At 41.7% G+C, this 20,481-nt stretch overlaps 1 protein-coding gene across 17 annotated transcripts in view; it reads left to right on the top strand.

The window, feature by feature from the left end:
- TDRD7 (tudor domain containing 7) overlaps positions 1–20,481 on the top strand; it is a 45,035-nt gene that overhangs the window by 14,223 nt on the left and 10,331 nt on the right. For all 17 annotated transcript variants that reach the window (XM_063319914.1, XM_063319913.1, XM_063319905.1 and 14 more), the window contains 4 exons: positions 4,301–4,386; positions 5,521–5,738; positions 14,901–15,481; positions 19,490–19,676. In XM_063319914.1, coding sequence (XP_063175984.1) covers positions 4,301–4,386; positions 5,521–5,738; positions 14,901–15,481; positions 19,490–19,676 — 1,072 coding nt within the window. The remainder of the gene's footprint in view (positions 1–4,300; positions 4,387–5,520; positions 5,739–14,900; positions 15,482–19,489; positions 19,677–20,481) is intronic.

Raw genomic sequence — 20,481 nt, 5'->3', positions numbered from 1 at the left:
TTCTCCTCCCCATCTGTCACACCCAGATGACAAGGGGGAGATGCTGAAGGTAGCTCCAAGTTGTGCTAGGTTGTTTCCTGATGCCCTCCTAGGCCTTTTTGCAGACCCTGTTTCAGGATCTGAGAGGCTGTCTTTATAGCAGCAATCACTCAGTAAGTGCATGTCACGAGCATGTTGCTGTGGACCTGCAAACCCACAGAAGATGGGAAAGACCTTTCTTGTAAGGCTAACTGCAGAGATCCGTGAAGCTGGAAAGCAATGGCATGGATGAGAGCAGGTTGAGATGCTTGGTGACCCCGTTGCTTTGACCAGCAGGCAGCGTTTGCCGCTAGCTGTCACCTGGCACTGCTGTTGAGATAGCACTGTCCAAGGGCTAAAGAGCGGAGCTGGATGACATGGACCTTACCAAGGTAAGGTGATAGGCGGGGAAGAGCACATCATCCCTTCACTCTGAGACAGTGGTCTGTGGAAGTGAAATGTAACTGCGCAGCTACAGCTACGCATGGGGACTTGTCAGGGCTGCATGGCTGGTAAGGCAATTATGAAGGGCCGGACTGCTGTTGTGTTCTCTTGTTGCTGGTGTGGCTAGGAGGCCTCTTGCTGGGAGCAGTTTATAGCAGCTGAGGAACATGAGGCCTTGCAGGCAGCTGAGTTGTCCATACCTGCATGCTGTGGAAGAAGTGTGTTGGCCCTGCTGATGTCTGCCTGTGTTCCATCCCATCTCTGGAGTGATAAGACCATGGTCTGTGTGAGCAAGCTGTACATCACAGGATCCTTGTCTGATTGCAAGGCTCGAAACAGATAAGAACTGGGCTCAAAGCTGATGTTAGCACCACTTTGTTGCATGGGAAGCTGTTGAACCACAGCAGAAACACGGGAAGATAACCACATGAAATCTCTTAATACTGAGAGGATTCCAAATCCAGTTTTCTTTCTCGTGCAACATAAGGGAATCATCAATCCTCTGTTCTGGGTTCCTTTCCAAGGTGTTACAGATGGCATGGCTTGAGAGGGAAACATCTGCCATCTTCCTCACTGAAACCTTGCTGCAGTTCCTGCTGGCTTACACTGCATTCATGTCATCTGTGTCACCCAGCGTGTGGCCTAAGGTGGTAGAAATCATGTGTGGCACTGAGGACTAGAACACAGGTATGGATTCCTACTGGGAGGCAGCAGTAGCAGGACTGTCTCCATTACCCATGTGGCTAGCCCATGAGGTTGTTTTGCTTGCTGCCTAGCAGTGGTGATAGTGTCTTTTGAGTCTGCTTCCCTTAAGGTTTTTTTTTTCCTTGGGTATCTGTCTATCTTGGAGTTGTCCATACTGATAAACACATGTATAGAGAGGTGGGCTCCTGGTAGGATCCTGGGTTTCTTGTAGGGTGTGCATGGCCGATCACAGCACACCTTCTAAGAAAAGACTGCTGCTGCTTTGTGAGGGGATCTGAGCTGTGCCCAGAAGGTAGAGGGTTTTCCTGTGATGCAGGTGGAGTGTTGGAAGAGGCTTCTTAGATACCCAACAAGTACAAGGTGTGAACATGTGTTTGGGTTTCATGTCAGTGAAATGGCCTTTGTACTTTTTGAGTCCCGTCCCTTGTGTGTTTCACAAATGTGCTTGTATTTGATCTGCTGCTCAAAGCTTCTGGGCATGCCTTTCCTGCTTTGGAAAATGCTGTGCTGTGCACTGGCTGTCCTCATGGCTAACACTGTGGCATGTGACCCAGAACAGAAGTATTCTTTTTGGTACAAGTGACACCCCATAGCTGATCGAGGAGCAGTGGTTTCATCTTATGGGGACAGCAAAAAAGTGAGGGAGACAAGTTCATGTTAAGTCTTGTAAGATGCTGCTGAGAAGAGGTGTAATGTGGGAGGTCTCTTTCTGATTTGTGGCTCTACTCTGCTTAAAGGTCAGTGTGAAGGCACATAGGGTTACCTTAATACTGCTCTAGTATTGACTTCCTGTTGCTGCTAGCCTCAGCATAATACTTAGCCCCTCTCCTACCTTCTGAGAGCCCAGGTGATGCTGGGAAAATTCCCCTTGGTGTTTCTGTGGTTGGTGAAGTTCGTGGTTTCTTCCAGAGAACCCTGAACTCCAGAGGTGTCTAGTCTCCTTACTGGCCTCTTGAACAGAGACCGTCTGCAGAGCCTGCCCAGTGCATCTACCGTGGCTGCTGTGGTCTTGAAATACTTAGTGTTCAAAACAACCTGCCATGTGTCTGTGGAGAGCTGTTTTGGTGCGTTTGCCACCCTGATGTCTCTGCTGCAGTTCTTTCTTGGGTATGGAACAAATCCTCCTAGGGGCTCTCACAAGTCAAGCAAAGCACGTGATTGGGAAAAGCCAGCATGGATTCGCCAGAGGTAAATCATGCTTGACAAACCTGATCACCTCCTACAACAAAATAACCTGCTCGGTTGATGTGGGGAGAGCGGTGGCCATTGTCTACCTGGATTTCTCCAAGGCCTTCGATACGGTTCCCCACAGCCTCCTCCTTGGGAAACTGATGCGTTACAGTCTAGACAAGTGGTCTGTGCAGTGGGGGAACTGGCTGATAGGGCACACACAGAGGGTGATGGCAAATAGCTCCTTTTCAAAGCGGCAACCTATGACAAGTGGGGTTCCCCAGTGATCGATACTGGGCCCAGTGCTGTTTAATACAAGTGATCTGGGTGACGGGATCAGGTGTACCCTGACGAAGGTTGTTGGTGACACCAAACTGAGTGGGGAAGTGTACGCTTTTGAAGGGAGGGCCACCCTGCAGGAAGATCTGGATAGGCTGGTAGTTCAACAAGGACAAGTGTAAGGTCTCAGACCTGGGAGGACATAATGCAGGAGTGCAGCACAAGCTGGGATCCACCTGGCTGGGAGCATCTCTGTGGAAAGGGACCTGGGGGTCCTGGTGGACAAAAGCTCAACATGAGCGAACAGTGTGCTGCAGTGGGAAAGCAAGCCAACAGGATGCCGGGTTGCATCAACACGGGCATCAGCAGCAGAGATAAAGAAGTCATTATCCTACTCTCCTCAGCGCTTGTCAGGCCACACCTGGAATACTGTGTTCAGTTTTGGTCACTGCTGTGCAGGAAAGATGTGGAATGAGAGGGTCCAGAGAAGGGCCACCAAGATGATCAAAGGCCTGGGAAGCCTGCCGTATGAGGAAAGGCTGAGAGAATTGGGTTTGTTGAACCTTGTGCAAAGAAGGCCTAGGGGAGACCTTATCACCATGTTCCAATATGTAAAGCGTGGCTACAAAGAAGATGGAGACTCCCTTTTTACAAGGAGTCACATGGAAAAGACAAGGGGTAACAGATATAAGTTACTTCAGGGGAGATTCCAATTGGGCACAAAAGTGAAATTTTTCACAATGAGAACAGTCAGCCATTGGAATAATCTCCGCAGGGAAGTGGCGGTTTTCCCAATGTTGGATACTTTTAAGATTCAGCTGGACAGGGTGCTGTGCTTTTGCCAAGAAGGGTTGGACCACATGATCTTAGAGGTCCCTTCCAACCTGGTATTCTGTGATTGATTCTCTGTGTCTTTGTGAGGTGCATGGTCCTGGTCTTTGAACTCTTTGCTACGAGTCTTGTTCCCTTTTGCTTGCACTGTATGTGATCATTCCAGAGCTGATGGTTTTCAAAACAGTCTCAGTGAGCTACACAATTCTGTGACCTCTTCATTGTCAGGAGCTCATTGTGCTGCACGTGCTCCCAGTATAAGCTGCTGTTCTCTGAGGCACCTCAGAAGAACACCTGCGAGCCTGACACTTGTATACTTTCTGTGGGAGAGCACTTCAGAGAGGATTCTATTAAACAGTGTAGCAGCAGTGTCCATGAAAACACCTTGAGTTCTTGTGTAGTTTTAGGTATTCCCCTGAATTCTGAAGCCAAATACTTCCAGAAGGCTCTGATACGACTACCAAAAGGTGAGCATAATCATGTTCAACAGCAAGACTGAGATGCCATCCAGATAAAAGTCCAAAACAGTGAGGCTGAATGTATGAAGTGTAAGACCATCAACTGTGTTATGAGGCCTAGATGCTTTCCTTTTGCTAATGTCTCTTTACTGTGCATTTTGTTTCTCACAATAATCAGGATAATAAGAAAAAAACTAGAAACTACCTGTTGATCTGTCTTGTTACTGCTGGTCAGCTTGTCTTCCAAGCCAGGACATTGTGAGTACTGATCTTGTGCAGGGCACCTGCTAGAAGTATGAGACACACATTTTATTTTATGTATAGGTCTTGTAAGAAAATGGAATGCTATTTGGAGCCAGGAGAATGATTTAAAGCAATTTTCTTTTCAATTTTAGGTCTGAGAAGAGACTAACTGTCCCACCACGGTTTCAAAAGGAGTTGCAAGTTCACCTGTCCAGGAGTTCTTCCGTAGATTCAAATGGTATGTTTGTCCATGAAGAAAATTTTTGTTAACGACTCACATTAGTTTGGGTGTCATCTTAAGAAAAATCCGTCTTAGTGCTTGTTTTGAATGAAGATGGGTTTGTGTGAAAGACAAAGTTCTGTGAGTGGACCTTTTCACTCTGATTTCATGGTTTTTACTTGTATGTCCCTCTGTCTTTTAGGAGAATCCTTGTGTAGTAAGTGTCAAAGCCAATCATAAAGCTAGTGTGAGTAGCTTGGAAACAGGAGGAGTATGCTTAACTTCACTGCCAGGGTAGGGATCTGATATAGGAGAGTGAAATCCTGGCTTTCAGGAGCAAGCAGCACACAGAAATACCCTTCTGCATGCCTGTCTCACAGCAGTTGTGCAGTTGATGGACTTGTAAAATTATGATTGCTTTCTTTGAGACCTGTCAGGCTGATTTGTGAAGCTTCAGGTCTGGTAGCAAATACATCCCTCTAAAGGGAGGAGTAGAGATGAGGGAGCGGGCAAGCTAGTGATGTGAACCTCCAACTGGAATAATGACCGCCGTGCTCCTACACACAATGTATGAAACTGTCCAAAGTAGCTGGACAGTTGCTGTCTCTGTTCCCTGCTCAGCTGGAGGGGCTTCCTTGAATGCAGGAGCACAAAAAGGCTGGGTGCTGGTTTCAGACTTTTCCTCAGGACATATCTTACAATGACAGGCAAATCATTCATCTGTTTTGTACCTCAGTCTGAATTTAGAAGAACATCCTTGGGTGTTTTGCTGTATTTTTGTTGTTGTGTTTGTACTCATAAAGAAATTATCTTGTGTTCCTCTTGGGACACTGCCTTGGTGCAACCTCACAGGAACAGTGCAGCTGAAGGTTCTGTAACCTCTTCCAGGATCCCCTGAGAGGAAACATTTAGCAGCTTCTTATGAAAATAACTACAGTGATTGAAAATTCACCTTCAGGTCAATTGCTAAATGTCTGATGTTTCCATGATACTTTCCAATAAAAAGTCACTGAAACTGCTGTGCTGGGCATTTTAAAGTTGGTGTAATGCTGGCAGCTCCTATGTTTACTTTTTAAGTAGGTAGGTAATCATCTGTCTTTCTCTTTGCTGACAAGGCTACATTTACTTCAAGGCTGTATTTCTGTTTAACAGATAACTTGAAAACTTCCATTGCGGAGACACATACTGTTGCCTCTGCCCCTTCTGCTGCTAATGTCAATGAAGTTCAAAGTCGCATTATAGAGATTCTGAGCAAGTGCAGCAGTGGTGTCTGGGTGTCAAAGATGCCACAGATCTACCGGGAAATGTACTGGGAGGAGCTTAGCACAGCAGTGCTCCGTCAGCTTGAGAATTGGCCTCATGTGTGCACAGTAAGTATTGGATGTCATTTTTGTGGAAAATAACAATAACCTAGATTGCGTGTTCATTTGCCAAATGTTATTTTATGTAGTCCTGTGTTTCCTTTCATTATCTGGAGCAGTGAGGAAAAAAAGAAAAAGAAGAAGGAAGAATATTGTGCCCCCACCCTTCCCCAAATTGTAGCAATGCCTTCAAAATGGTACCCAAAATACCACTGTTGGCTGGACTAGCATTGTTTTGGAGAAGAAAGGCCAACCTCTGTGGCCTCTTGTAGCAAGTGCTCTGGGTTATTGAGTTGCCACCTTTAACTGACTCCAACACCGACAACCCAAACACCCATGGCATGTTTGGTTTTTTTCCCCATCGCATCTTATGCTTTTCCTTGTGGTGCATTTATCTCCTCTTAAATCTATAAGCTATCAGTAAATCCTGTGTGAGCAGTCTTAGGTCTATCTGTAGTTATTTTCTTTCTATAGGCTTTTTCACAGGTCTTTCTCACATCTTAAGTTAAGGTTGTGTAATTTTGCTGTGTAAGTTAGGCTTATGATACAACAATAAATCAAAGTGAAGAGTGATAATGTTGCAGCGAGATTACAGCTCAACCGCTTCCTGCCCATCCCCTGCCCCCGTGTCTGTTACCTCTTGATCACCAGGGATGTCTTTGTCCTTCGTATTACGAGCTGAGCCTCCGTTCACAGGTCTGCCATGTGAGTTGCTATCACGACTGTGTTAAGGGTCTTCAGTTGCTGTGTTTTTTTCTCTTCTGCACTCATGATTCATTTACGGTATAATGCAACTTTGCATCAATGCTTTGTTTAGCTTTACTTTAACAGGCCCATCGTATCAATGAAACTTTCAACTTCATCAACATCTGTCAAACTGTGGTACCAGAAGGGTACTGAAGTAATGAGAATACCTGTCTGCTTGAAATGAGTTTTCATTTTAGTGTAAATAAGCAGTTATTACATCTATGGATCCAATCTAAATCTAATCTAAATCTATCCTCTTTCGGTTTAAAACTGTTACCCCTCGTCCTATCACTACAGTCCCTAATAAAGAGTCCCTCCCCATCTTTCCTGTAGGCCCCCTTTAGGTACTGGAAGGCTGTTATAAGGTCTTCCTTCTCTTCTCCAGGCTGAAAAACGCCAGGTCTGTTGGCCTTTCTTCATAGGAGAGGTACTACAGCCTTCTGATCATCTTCATGGCCCTCTTCTGGACCCTCCCCAACAGGTCCATGTCTTTCCTGTGCTGCGGGCTCCAGAGATGGATGCAGTACCCCAGATGGGGTCTCACTAGGGTGGAGTAGAGCGTCGGAATCACCTCCCTTGACCTGCTGGCCATGCTTCTTTTGAAGCAGCCGAGTACGTGGTTTGCCTTCTGGGCTGCAAGCAGACATTGTTGGCTCATGTCCAGCTTTTCATCCACGAACACCCCCAAGTCCTCCTTGGCAGGGCTGTTCTCAGTCTCTTCATCCCCCAGCCTGTACTGATAACACAGGTTTCCCTGGCCCATCTGTAGGACCTTGCACTTGGCCTTGTTGAACCTCATGAGATTCACGTGGACCCACTTCTTGAGCTTTTTCAGGTCCCTCTGGGTGGCATCCCATCCCTCACACACGTCAACTGCACCATTCAGCATGGTGTCATCTGCAAATTTGCTGTGGGTCCACTCAATCGCACTTTCTATGTCATTGATGAAGATATTAAACAGTACTGGTCCCAGTACAGACCCCTGAGGGACACCACTCGTCACCAGTCTCTATCTGGACATTGAGCAGTTGACCGCTGCCCTCTGGATGCGACCATCCAGCCAATTCATTATCCACCCAGGATCCATCCAACAGTCCACCCATCAAATACGTATCTCTCCAATTTAGAGAGAAGGATGTGGGCGGGACTGTGTCAAGCCTTACCAGAAGTCCAGATAGACAACATCCATAGCTCTTCCCTTTTTCACTGATGTGGTTATTCCATCATCGAAGACCACTAGGTTGGTCAGGCAGGATTTGCCTTTGGTGAAGCCGTGCTGACTGTCTCAAATCACCTTCCTGTCCTCCACGTGCCTTAGCATAGCTTCTAGGAGGATCTGTCAGGTGAGGCTGACAGGTTGGTACCTCCCAGGGTCCTCCTTTCTAACCTTTTTAAAAATGGGTGCAATGTTTCCCTTTTTCCATTCTCTGGGGACTTCATTGCCGTGACTTTTCAAATATCGGGGACAGTGACTTCGCAACTACAACAGCCAGTTCCCTCAGGACTCTGGGATGCATCTCATCGGGTCCCATAGACTTCTAGATGTTCAGGTTCCTCAGGTGGTCACAAACCTGATCTTCTCTTACAGTCAGAGGGACTTTGCCCCCCCAGTCCCTGCCCTGAGGTCCGTTCACTTGAGAGGTGTGGGAAGAAAGGTTGCCAGTGAAGAGTGTGGCAAAAAAGTTGTTGAGTACCTCAGCCTTGTCCTTGTCCGTTGTTACCAGTTTGCCAGTGCTGTTCATCAGGGGGCTATGCTTTCTTTGACCTTCCTTTTCTGGCTGATGTACCTGTCAAAGCCCTTCTTGTTATTCTTTGCATCCCTTGCCAAGTTCAGCTCCAGCTGCACCTTTGCCTTCCTGACCCCGTCCCTACACAACTGGGCAGCTACTGATGAATAACACCACCATGGTGAATCTGGAAATTTCAGTTGTGCTGGAAGAGATCTACTTGCTTTTCAGCAGTACTAAAACAAAGATGCTCTTTTTCATAAAACATCCTACTGGCTTTGGCTGCCTACCAGTTTAACCATTAATCTTTTGTCATCAGAAGCGGTTTCATCTTCAGTAATCTACCATTCCACAATCAGTTGTTTTACTGCTTTTTAATAAGCAGATGGCTAAAGAATGTGTAATACCTGAGCACATTCTTTAGTGCACTTAAGGTCTTTGGTATTGTCTTGGCTGATACTGTGTAAAAATGCTCCTCAGACTGGAGAACATTTGCCTGGCTATTTTTTCTGCAGAGGTGGTTTTACACAGTAAAGGAAAGCTTGGTGTTCTTTACTGCATCTTGGATGTCTGGGATGGTGCTGGGCCGGTCCCAAAGGCTGGCTGTTGAAGATAAATAATAGGAAAAAATCAGAGAAAGGACGGGGAAAATTGGCATGTTTTTTGTTTGTTGGGTTTGGGGTGTTTGTGCTTGGTTTTTGTTTTTTGTTTTGTTTTTTTTTGTTTGGTTGGTTTTTGTTTGGTTTTTTTTTTTCAGTAGTCATTACAAGTTGAAGTTTTTCATTACAAACAGGAAGGTAGAAGGTATTTTCAGGCAAGTATAGGACTTGCATGTGTTGCCTAGTTGACAGGTAGGATATTTTGTTGTTTTGGGTTTTTTTTAACAGTGTCTATTTCTCAGAATATTCTTCATTTTTTACATTTTATAAAAGTTGTGATCGTTTGCAGAAAGTGAAACTAAAGGCTTAGGAAGATGTCAGGATCAGCTGGTAAACAGATTGACAGAAACAGGATTAGGGGCTGCTGTTATCTGAATCTCTGTTCCTGTGCAGTATCCCCTCTCTTAATGAAACAGGTACTGCATACTACTACATCTGGCAACTGAGTTTTTACTGTAGTGTTCAGAGTGAATTAAACCAGTCCAGTCAGAGAAGAGGAGGATTGCCATAATAACCAGTTGTATTCCTTGAGCGACTTTGGTTCTGTCAGGTTTTTACTCTCAAGGGAGGAATTTCTATCCCATGATTAAGCTATATGAAGCAAAAGTCATCATTCCAAACAGAGAAATGGACTTGAGAGAATAAAAAATTCAGCTCTAATTATAAGTAATATATAGTGTCTTCTTATGAGCTGGAATGTACTTTGCATATGGAGGAGTCAATGGAGCAGGCTGTTGTGGCTGGAAATGCATGTGAATGAGTAAGTTTGCACAGTTCTACACAAACCCTACAAACCGTCTTCTGCAGATGAGCTCTAGCATTGTGGTAGTTAGCTTTCTCTTGCCATGATTGTTGAAGAAATCAGTGTTTGGTCTTAGAGTTTGCTTTGGTGGGTATTGCAGTAGTAGAGACAGAGCCACTAGCCATTTAGAATGGACATCTGTGCACAGAAGACATGTTCTGTCTAAAATTTAACTAGATGTGTTCCACATATGTGTAGCTATATTAGATATTAGGAAGAAATTCTTTACTGTGAGGGTAATGAGACACTGGAACAGGTTACCCAGGGAAGTGGTGGATGCCCCATCCATGGAAGTTTTTAAGGCCAGGGTGGATGGGGCTTTGAGCACCCTGGTCTAGTGGGAGGTGTCCCTGCCCATGGCAGGGGGTTGGAACTAGATGATCTTTAAGGTCCCTTTCAACTCAAACCATTCTGTGATTCCATGATATAGTACAGCACAGAGCGAAATACAGTTGGTATCAGCCTCACTGAGAAGATGGTGTCATAGTACATGTGGAAATGAGCCAGTTGAGGACACAAGATCCAGAAAAACTTTGCTGTCCAAACACAGTGCTAGGACAGGCTGTAACTCGATGTTCCTGAAGCTCAGTCTTACTGATGAGTGGTTACCAAATTAAGTCAGGCACCAGCTGGGAGCATCTTTCCTTGTTCCTGCTTCACATACGCTTGCAACTCCCGGTGTGTTAAATCTTGCGCTTCTCTGACCCCTTAGGAAGACTTCACTGCATTATGAGGTAAAAACTAGTGCAGCCAGAAAGAACTGCCACAAAGATGTCTGCTGATCCTCTGCGCTGGCATAAGGATGTGAGGAATAAGGGCAGCCCTAAACAGCATGGAATTGTTACATTGGCTCAGCTGGCTTATGCGGTCACAGAGTTTCACTTGTAACTATGTGTTTTCAGAAGTCAGAGTCTCAAAAGCATGAGGAGCTGTGGAGAGTAATTATCTTTACTGTAATATGCAAGGTAATAAAGTGGGAGGGCAAGGAGAATAAGCAGAAATGGCAACCTAAAGACACTCCTGAACTATGCAGAGCTTACCACCCCAGCCCTGAGTACTAGCTGAACCGGAACAAGGGATATCTTGACAAGGATCCTTTTGTCTAACAACAAAAGAAAATACAAAAATATGCCCAGTATGACTTGTATTTTAACATTTCAATTAAGTACAGAAGTAATGACTACCAAAACCAGAAAGGTTTCACTGTAGCATCTGAAAATTTTCACTTCAGTTGAAGGTTTGAAAGTATCTTTCGTATTTGCCCTCAAGAATCCACCAACATTTATTGTTGTCATTGCCAGTCTGAATATCATAACTGATCTTTTCTGGGCCCTTTAGATGAAACTAGCATACCTGTCAGGGTTAGTGACTGAAAAGGCTATTAAATCAAAAACGTTTCAAAATAATTTTGCCTTCCCTAGTTTTGTAAGAGGCCTACAATTTTTGAAGCTATTTCTTACGTCCTGATAACTGAAATTCAATTGAAATTCAGAAAAACTGAGACAGTTCTTCTAATATTGCATGAAGATTTCACAGAACCACAGAATCACTGATGTTGGAAGGGACCTCTTGAGATTATCTAATGCAACCCCCCTGCTCAAGCAGGGTCACCGTGAGCAGTTTGCCCAGGGCTGTACCCGCTCATGTTTTAACAATGGACACTTTGCAGCCTTTGTGGGACATATTCCAGTCCTGTTCTGGTCCTGTTCCAGCTTCCCAGTTGACATGAAGTTTGGCTGAAGACAAGCCTTTTAATATGTCCTTTTCACATTTAGGGTAAGAAGTTAGGTAGTGTAGCTTCCCATCCATTTTTCTTTTTGCCACATATGATGAGACTCTGTCACTGACATTAACTGCCAACCTGCCCTGCACGTTTCCTTTCCCTAGCTTGCAGAAGAAAGGCAGAAAATATTATATATGTTAGTGTAGTGGTTTATTTGCACAGTGTCTAGCACACGTATACAAAGCTTTTGTCCTAGCAACATATACAGGAGCATGTCTGCCTTCATACCCTCTATATGTATATGTCAAAAGGAGTGGACTTGCATTCCAGTTGGCTTACGTAGTTGCAGTGTCAGTATTTATCTTGGGAGTATTTTTTTTTTTTGAAGCTTTGTTATTCTAGGCTCCAGAATTTAATTTTTAAGAGCTCCCTCTGTTACTCAGGTCTAGGACAAACATGTTTTTCTTTTTCTCCTCTGTAGAATAACTTCAGTCTCTGTTGCCCTGATAATACATTCTGACAGCTGTTAACTCTGCTTTGTGCTCCATAATGGAGAGGTGACAGCAGGCGTGTTGTGCTTGCAAAGCAGGCCTGCCAACCGTGCTAATGGGAAGTACGTTGCAGGCAGATCTATAAACTCAACGGGAAACCACGTTGAGATATTTGTGCTAAAGAAAGGATGGCTGTTTTGAGGCACTGCTCACGAGTGAAGCTGTTCACTTTTAATTAAAAGTTGCTGTAGTGTTCTGCATCCTTGATGGCCGCAGCACTGTCTGGAGGAGTTTGTTGCATCTTGAACATTAAGTTCTATGCAAGAAATAGTAGCCTGATGGTGTCCACATGAGCTTATTTATATTGAAGTAAGGTGAAACACTTACTGAAATAGGTTTTTTTCTGTTTCTAAATTGTTTGCTCAGTCAGCATCTACAGTCTCTTCAAAACAGAGCTTCAATGTCTAGAAAACCTCAGAGCTATTATTGGAATTAAGAGGCTTAAATGTCTCTGAGGATCTTCTCTCTTTAGCCTGCTGCCAGTCTTTAGTGTGTAAGGTTTAATAGTCCATCAGCTAAAATCTCTGTTGCAGCACTAGTTAAAGAGAGCCAGCTAAGAGAAAGGGTGCATAAAGATAGCCTCTGCATACAGCTTCTTTCAGGATGAACTGCCGTATGTTCTGATACAGTCTTCTCAAACAGACTGTTGTCCTGATAATGCCAAGTATTTTCTGGAGCTAAAAGTTTCAACAAATTCCTCGATCTTGTGCATGGACAGTTGGGACATCCTTATCAATTCCTCTGTATCTATGGTGTGCATAACCTGCCACGGTGGTGTGCCCTGATTTTTTCTCTCAGCCACTTGATATACTTTGGTCTCTTGACTGTATATCAAAGCCCTTGCAAGGCTTTGATAAGTTTTCATTTGTTCATTTTTTTTAACCAAGCTCCTTTCTTCGCCTGTGGTTCAAGAGGCACAGTAAAATTCCTGATACCAGAGGGTACAAATGTAGGTTCTTCGTGTCATTAATAAGACATCTTTGGTCCTTCTAGGTTACGTGGCCAGATATGTTTCATCCTCTCTTGTATCAAGCTGACTAGTAGAGAAGCTTAAGAACTTGGTGAATGTATCACTGGTGCATTTAAGTCCTTTTTATGATTTGTTTATGTTTTATCCTATAGTAGATACGTATTCTTTACTAAACAGATGTCTATAGGACACTACCTCTCCCTTCACCGCAGTTAAGAGAGAATGTTTCCTTGGTTTAGTGAGCCTGCTTGGAAAGACTCAAGTCTTAAACCTTGTGGACTGGTTCACATGAATTCGGGGTGTTAGATAGGTTTTTTTGCCTTCTCATGTCTTATTTTTTTCAGAAAATAATTACTACTTTGGGTTTCACTGGTAAAGAAGGATTCAGACATGCCACCATGAATGCATGAGAACTCTTTAACGTGGTTAATGTTTTGGGGTTTTTTTATATCTATGAAAGCTATTTCCTTTGTGTCAGTTTTAAATATCACATGCTAGTGTTCATGAAAGTTGACCAAGGCTTATTCTCAAGAACAATTTGATGGCTTGTTTTTGCACCAGTCTAGACAATGTAATGCACAGCAAGTGTATGGAAATGCATTTGTGTAGTAACCCTTAGGTGGTTTTGTTGACTCTCTCAGCTCAGATCATCATGTGGCAATTTGGGCTGAGTGTGAAGAAGTGCACATAGGAGAAAACACATGGTTCTTGACAGAGTAATGGCCATTTTTTCATTTTTTTCAATGTATTGTAGCTAAACATTCTTACCTTGTTAATGTTATCTTGATAATGAGTGACATGTATTATTCTTGTTATTTAAGATAATACTTAAAGTCTTCTTTGATATGCTTCTGTTGTATGTTGCTAAGACAGAACAGCATAGAATGACTTTAGCAAGGTCATTCTACCTACTTTAGAATGACTTTATAAAGTTCTGATGGGTATGGACACCAGTATTGTAAAGGTAAATGCTACCCCTGAGTAGCAGCAAGTGATTCAACTACTCAATGTTCTGTTCATTGACCTGCCTCTGAAAAGGACTTTGGTGTGATGTGGACCCAGGAAACTGATGAAAGTCTTTTTCCTCTGAGGAAGGAACATCAAGGTGGAGCTATGTAAACCTTAGTAACTTACTTTATTGCAGGAGTTGTTCTTGCTTTGGGACCAATGTGAAAACTGAGAGCTTTTGTTACCTCAATTCTACATAGATATTCCTGCTGAACTACAGTTAATTTGATCTAGGTTGAAACTGCACAGGGTTAGGAAGTGGAATTTTATTGTGAGCTTGTTTCTGCAGTTCTCAAATGATGCTTTCAAGGTTGTAACTTCAGACCATGTGAGATGCTTATTATTGAACTTTGCAAAGGGTAGAGATATACGGACTTGCAAAATGTCTGTGTCTGGAGGGAGGCTGTGGGCATAGTTTACAATGGCCTAATGAAATTTGTTATGAAATTTATTATGATCCAGACATTTCTTCCTTAATTTCAGAACTTTTTAAAAGAAAAAATAATTCCCTGAGCATGACAGCAGATAGCCTTTACAACACTGCCTGACAGTTGTCCTTTCGTTTCTGAAGTGGACAATCAAATCCTCTTTCCCTCAATAAACTCAGACAGAAACTTTTGTTGATGATATGCTTAACTGCATAGAAGATCAAGGGGATTAATGTGCAAAAGACCTAAGTTTGTGGAGCATATCGTTATCTTCTACTCCCTCTAGAAGAAAAGAGAGACTATACTACTTTTGAAGCACGTTCGACTTGCATTGCGTATTTGCCCTGTACTATGTAGTCATGTGTGTTCAAAATGGAGGATGAAGCATTACAAGAAATAATATCCTGTAGTAACTCCCTCAAGCTCAGCTCCCTGTGCGTGTCCACTTCAAAGTCTGTACAAAATGCATGTTATAAAAATGTAACTGGCAAAATGATTTAGACTTAGAGATGCAAGCGATGCAACTGATTATTGACTCTACTTTTTGTTTTCCAAGGTGGAGAAAGTACACAGGGGTGATCAGGTGGATGGGCTTCTTTATCCTGCTAAGAAAATACCACCGGTAGTAAAAGGTGATACAGAGCAAGAAAAGGCATCTCAGAATGTCACTTCTTCAAAAGTAGACCCTTTGTTAAAACCAAATGCGGAGACCACGCCTGCATCACTTAGTAGTGACGTCAAACAGAAAGTTGTTAACATATTGCTGAAGTATTCCAGTGGTCTTTGGGCTAATGCGCTTCCCAAATTGTACCAAGACACCTACCAAGTAAAATTTCCAGAAGACATTCTAAATAATCTAGAGTTGCTCTCAGATGTATGTATAGTGGACTATGTATCTGAAGTCCCCAGAAAGGCCATCCTCTATGCTAAACCCCAAAGATGCATTGATGAAAATCTGAATGTCACTGAGAAAGTCCAGAGGCACGACGGTGTGAAGGCCACAGCTGAACAACGGTATGAAGAATCCAAGGACCAGTATCCAGAGAACATAACTGTTCCTCCTCTAATCATTCCATCGGAAGGATCTGTGTCCGTCATGGTGTTGGAACTGAAAAACACTAATGAGGTCCTAATTAGGCAAGTTTATACTTCAGAATCTATCTGTTTTGCTTTATTTATAAATCTATATACTCATATGGTGCAGGTCTGCTGTAAGAGAACAGATGAACAGGAGGTTGCAGGACTTTGTTATTTACTTATTTTGACAGTGAAACTTAAGAATTCTTTTGTCTCTGTGCTTAAGTGGAAATGTTCTGAAACTTTTTCTATGCTGAGCTCATCAGTTCTATCATTAGCTTGTCTGAGAATCAAAGCAGATTTGACTTGCCGTTGGAAGACTTTTTAAAATAACCCTACTGTAACACATAGTAGCATTCACATATTACTGCAATACTTATTTTAATATTTTTTTTTTACTTCTATAACTGACTTACTACTAACTAGGTATGACTTGAATGTGTTTAGATTACACTGCAGTTCTCACTTTTGGCAATGGATGAGCTTCCATCCAGCAATAAACTACTGGTGCTTCTTGGTTTGGTTGCTAATCAGCCCAGCCTTAGAGAACAGTGTAAGAAGTGCATTGAAGTGGCTGTCTTGCATATATATTACTGTACTGTTTCAGAAAATACCATGATAAGCTTTCTATACTTGATTGTTGGGATAAAACACACAAATCCTAGCAGTTCTTTAAAACAAACCAACAAACAAAAAAACCCAAACACTTTTTATAGAGGACATTTCATTTTGAAAATTATTTCAAATCGAGCCAAATCTTAAGAAGTTTTGTATGACACTTCAAAGGATTAATTGAGGAACTGTGTGGTAATCTACTGTATTGATAGCTCTGTTTTTTCCTACTAGTTTCTGCAGTTTCACTTTTCATTAGATAGTTCCAGTCATTGACAGAAGTCCTTGTTAGGATCAAAATAACTATGTGTGCAGTTTACTTACAGATTCTTTCACTATGAAACTAATACCCTGTTCCTTATTGCTGGTTTGCAATATTCAAGACTCTAGCCTTCAGGCTGAAATTTAGCCATCCTTTTTCTCTCTAGCTGTCAGTAATGTACTCAACCTTGAACTTTCTGTGTGTGTCACTCCACCCTTTTAGTTCTGTGAAGTCATGGAATCTTAATGGCTGGTGATGTGTAGTGAAAATCCCCATACTTAGGAGTTATCAGAGAAATTCTCATTTGAGAATGTTGCCACCTTTGTTTTAGCTGCTAGCACCATTCCTATATTGTGCTTTTTCTCAGATAAGCTTTTTTTGCACATCACTTATACATTTATTTAGTATACTGGTCTTACAACAAAGCATAATTTAAGGCAAAATTCTTCATCCTTCATTAACGTTGTATGAGTCAATCATTTTAGTGAATAAGACCCAGCTGGAATTTGTGAGTGAGCCAAAGCTTAAAACAAGAAATCCCAGGAGGAAGAACTACATCAAAGAAAAGAGAGGCTTTATGTTTTCGGTTGTTCCTGTGAGAGCTCTGTTTGAATTTAGTCTAAGACGTGGAAGATGATGAGGATGAACCGTTCCAAGAAATAAAGCCAATTTAAGACTATAATCATCTGTACGTAGAGATACTGAAACAGACATGATGCATATTGCATGTTTTGTATTGGGAAGAGCAGGAACAAATTACCTGTCTCTTAATTCCAGTTTGCTCTGCAGGTGGGACTTAAATCTGCAAAGCTTTTACCTTCTCACTGCACACCTTTTAATTCTGGCAGCATTGACAACTTGCTGTATATGTGGAGTAACAAATCTTGGCTTTCTAATCTGTTATTTTAAGGATGTTTCCACTGATTATTTGGGGGAATGCTTCAAATCCCATTAATTAAACTACCATATGACACTGATGAGCTGAGGGTGATTATGTTAAAATTTCTCTAAAGCAGCAATTTCCAAATTTTGGACCATGCTTCTTGGTCTTATTGAAGTCTTTTTAAAATTTCTGAATTTGTCAGTATGTGGTGGTGATTAGTGGTTTCTTGGCCCTAGATACAGAAATGATTACTTAGAGTTATCTATGTACTTCATGGGCAAGGTCATTTCTCTTCAAGATGAAACTAGCCCTGAAGGGAATAGTTTTTTGCCATGATAAGAAAATGTTCGTGTAGACTTATAGGGAGGAAACAATGCATGGACTCACCTTTCCTGTGCACGTACTAGCAGTTTTTACCTGATCTACACAAGAACTGTGTAACAGCTCTTGGTTGATGTTGATTTTTGCAGGCTCAATAAAATCAAGATTCCTCTTTCTGTCTTGGGGATGGAGCAATATCTGTTTACTTTCTTGGTATGTGGCTAAGTGTTGTTTGGCTGAAACCTTTCAACTGCAGTACTAATTAAGACAAAGCTGGAAGGTTTGTTGCTATTTCAATTTTGAGACAATTCTGTAAGAATTCTGATGTAGTCAGAATGAAAATGAAGTGGTAGAAACACTCCTAGATATTTGCTATACATCTACAACAGTGTGGTTGGAGGTGGAGATGATATGCTAGGTGCTACATTTGAATTCTCACAAGAAATAATTAGCTATCTTGTTTTATTCTCAACTACCTTGAGTTTCTGTGCTTCAGCTCAGATACGTTTTTCCCTCTTCTTTTATCTTTTTTGACAAAATTTTATAGCTTGTTTCTCTATGGAAGCATAACCCTCTGTGTGTTTCACAATGAAGCAGCAAGCTTTAGTTGACATGGGAATTGATTGCAGTTGAGACTAAGAATGGGGCTGAGTGCATCCTTGCTGTGTCCGGCCACCTGCACATATAGATTACTCTCTAACTCACTTTTTTGAGGTTGCTTTTTCTAAAGTATCTGAAAAGTAATTTTTCAGTTGGCTTTGAGCAGCCAAAAGCTTTTTCAGTATGATGCTCACCTATGACCAGAAAATAGTGAGCGAGGCAGAAAATTCTGAAAGGTCATTCTACTTTTTGTGAAGATACTCCTACTGTCTGTTAAGTATCTTTATGAAACAAATGTTAAGAAATTAACTTTTAAGTAGCATGTGTGTGACTGCCGCCGCACGCCATGTCCGTTATGAAGTAGATGAGTGCTTACACAGAAACAAAAGGGACATCATTCTGAAAAGCAATGTGTAGTTGGATAGTGAGGTAGCAGGCTGTCTTAAGGAAAATGAGGATTCCCTGGAATGTTATCAGATTTAACTTAATCTTTATAACAAAGTTAGCATAGTATGTCATAGTACAGTATCTACACTAATCCTGGGCACATAGCAAACCTTCAGAATAAGCCTAGGTTTTCATAGGGTGGTAATCTAAACTGTGTGGTAGAAATAAACAGTATTAATCATAGTATGAACAGTTAAAGTTCATAAACAGTATATAAACATATATAAAACATAAACAGTTAATAAAACAGTAGTGACTAATACAAATTTGGGAATAAATTTTCCTTTTGTCTGCTGTAATCTGACTTGTTTCTGAAGCATTCAGAACTTCCCATTTGGAGTTTTCATTAAGTTTATATACTTTATTAAAGAATATCTATGCAACACAAACTGCTTCCATATGAACCATCAGGTCAACAGCCTAATATCAGGATTGGTCTGAAGGCCAAGACTAAACAGCACATGTTTTGACAGCTGATTTGTAAAGTTATTTTAGATGCCTTGGTTTTGATCAACTTTAGCGAAAACCTGATTAAACTGGTGTTTGTTATTGACAGAGTAACTTCAGAGATGACATATTAGTTCTCTTTTTATACTTGGTCACAGATACTATTCTGTTGTTGTGGTCGAGTTGCCTTCCATGATTGTAATAATCAAGTAAGAGCTCTTACTAAAAATCTAGTTGAGCGTGTTAGATTATACGCTGCTGGACTACCTTTAGCTGTCAACAAACGTACTAAATTTTATGTCCGTTACTTTTCTATAGCCCTTTTAGTGGGAAAAGAGTTTGAATACTGATATGCTTAGGAAGAGTATATATCCATAATTTACTTATATTCATATATGCCTGTAAATGCTCTTAGTTTTTATTCAGCTTTTTGACATTGCATCCTAACTTTTGTTTTGTTTTTTGTTTTGTTTTGTTTTTTTGTAAAATACTGTAGATATGTGGGCAAAGATTATTCTTCTGCCCAAGAACAAATGGAAGATGACATGAAAGCATACTACAGTCAGAACAGTACAGTGTCACTAGCTCAATCTCTAAGCGTTGGGCAACTTGTTGCAGTACACGCTGAAGAAGACGCCTGGTTGCGTGCTCGGATAATTTCTCTAGAAGACAACAGAATAAAGGCAAGCAATTACTTCTTTGGAGTACACTGGAGAAAGACTTGAAACAATCTTGGGTTTTAGACAGGCAGTTAATTCCTAAATATGCTGCACTAGCATTCTCTTCTTTCTTCCCCTGAAGTGCTTCTATTTTCAGTTATATGAGATATTAAGGCTATTTTGAAGTTATGTGATTGCCAAATTTAAATGGTCTTTCAGGGTTTTTTACCATAAATAGTTTGAGTTTTGGGATTTTGTTTTGTGGTTTGCATAGGGCTGGGCCCTATAGCACTTTTGTACTGAAAATATACCTTTGATTGTCCTTAGGGGGAATGGGTGTAGTAGCACTAGTTGGAGAGGGAGACAGAGGAAAGGAAAGAGAAGAATAAAATTCACTTGCTGATAGATCTTGTTTGAAATCTTGTACTGAACTATGCACTAAATAGCAAGACAATGAGACGGATATACTTGTGTTCCCTTCCGAGCAGATCTAATATCCTGGGAGTTAGATGTAGCGTGCATTTTAGTTAAACCCCTTCCAGATTATTTAACTCCTCGGTTAAACTTTTCCTGGGCCAAGCAGACTCTTCTTGCCATCTGCAATGAAACTAGAACATACGATAAAACTGTAAAAAAAGTTTCAAACTTCTCAATTATTTCATGCCACTCAAACATTAGTGATAGCTTTTTATTTTTTGTTTCTTCCCTCAGTTAGATCACTTTTTACCCAGGTGTGCTTAACATACTTCTAAAGTTGATCCATTTCATAAATATTTAAATAGCACGTGTATTAGAGTTGAGTTTTTTTCTGAAAGTTAGTGTGATACCC

Source organism: Chroicocephalus ridibundus, chromosome Z (assembly GCF_963924245.1).
Source record: "Chroicocephalus ridibundus chromosome Z, bChrRid1.1, whole genome shotgun sequence".
Taxonomy (NCBI): domain Eukaryota; kingdom Metazoa; phylum Chordata; class Aves; order Charadriiformes; family Laridae; genus Chroicocephalus; species Chroicocephalus ridibundus.
Note: the sequence above shows the minus strand (reverse complement) of the source record. Positions and strands in the feature narration are given on the sequence as shown.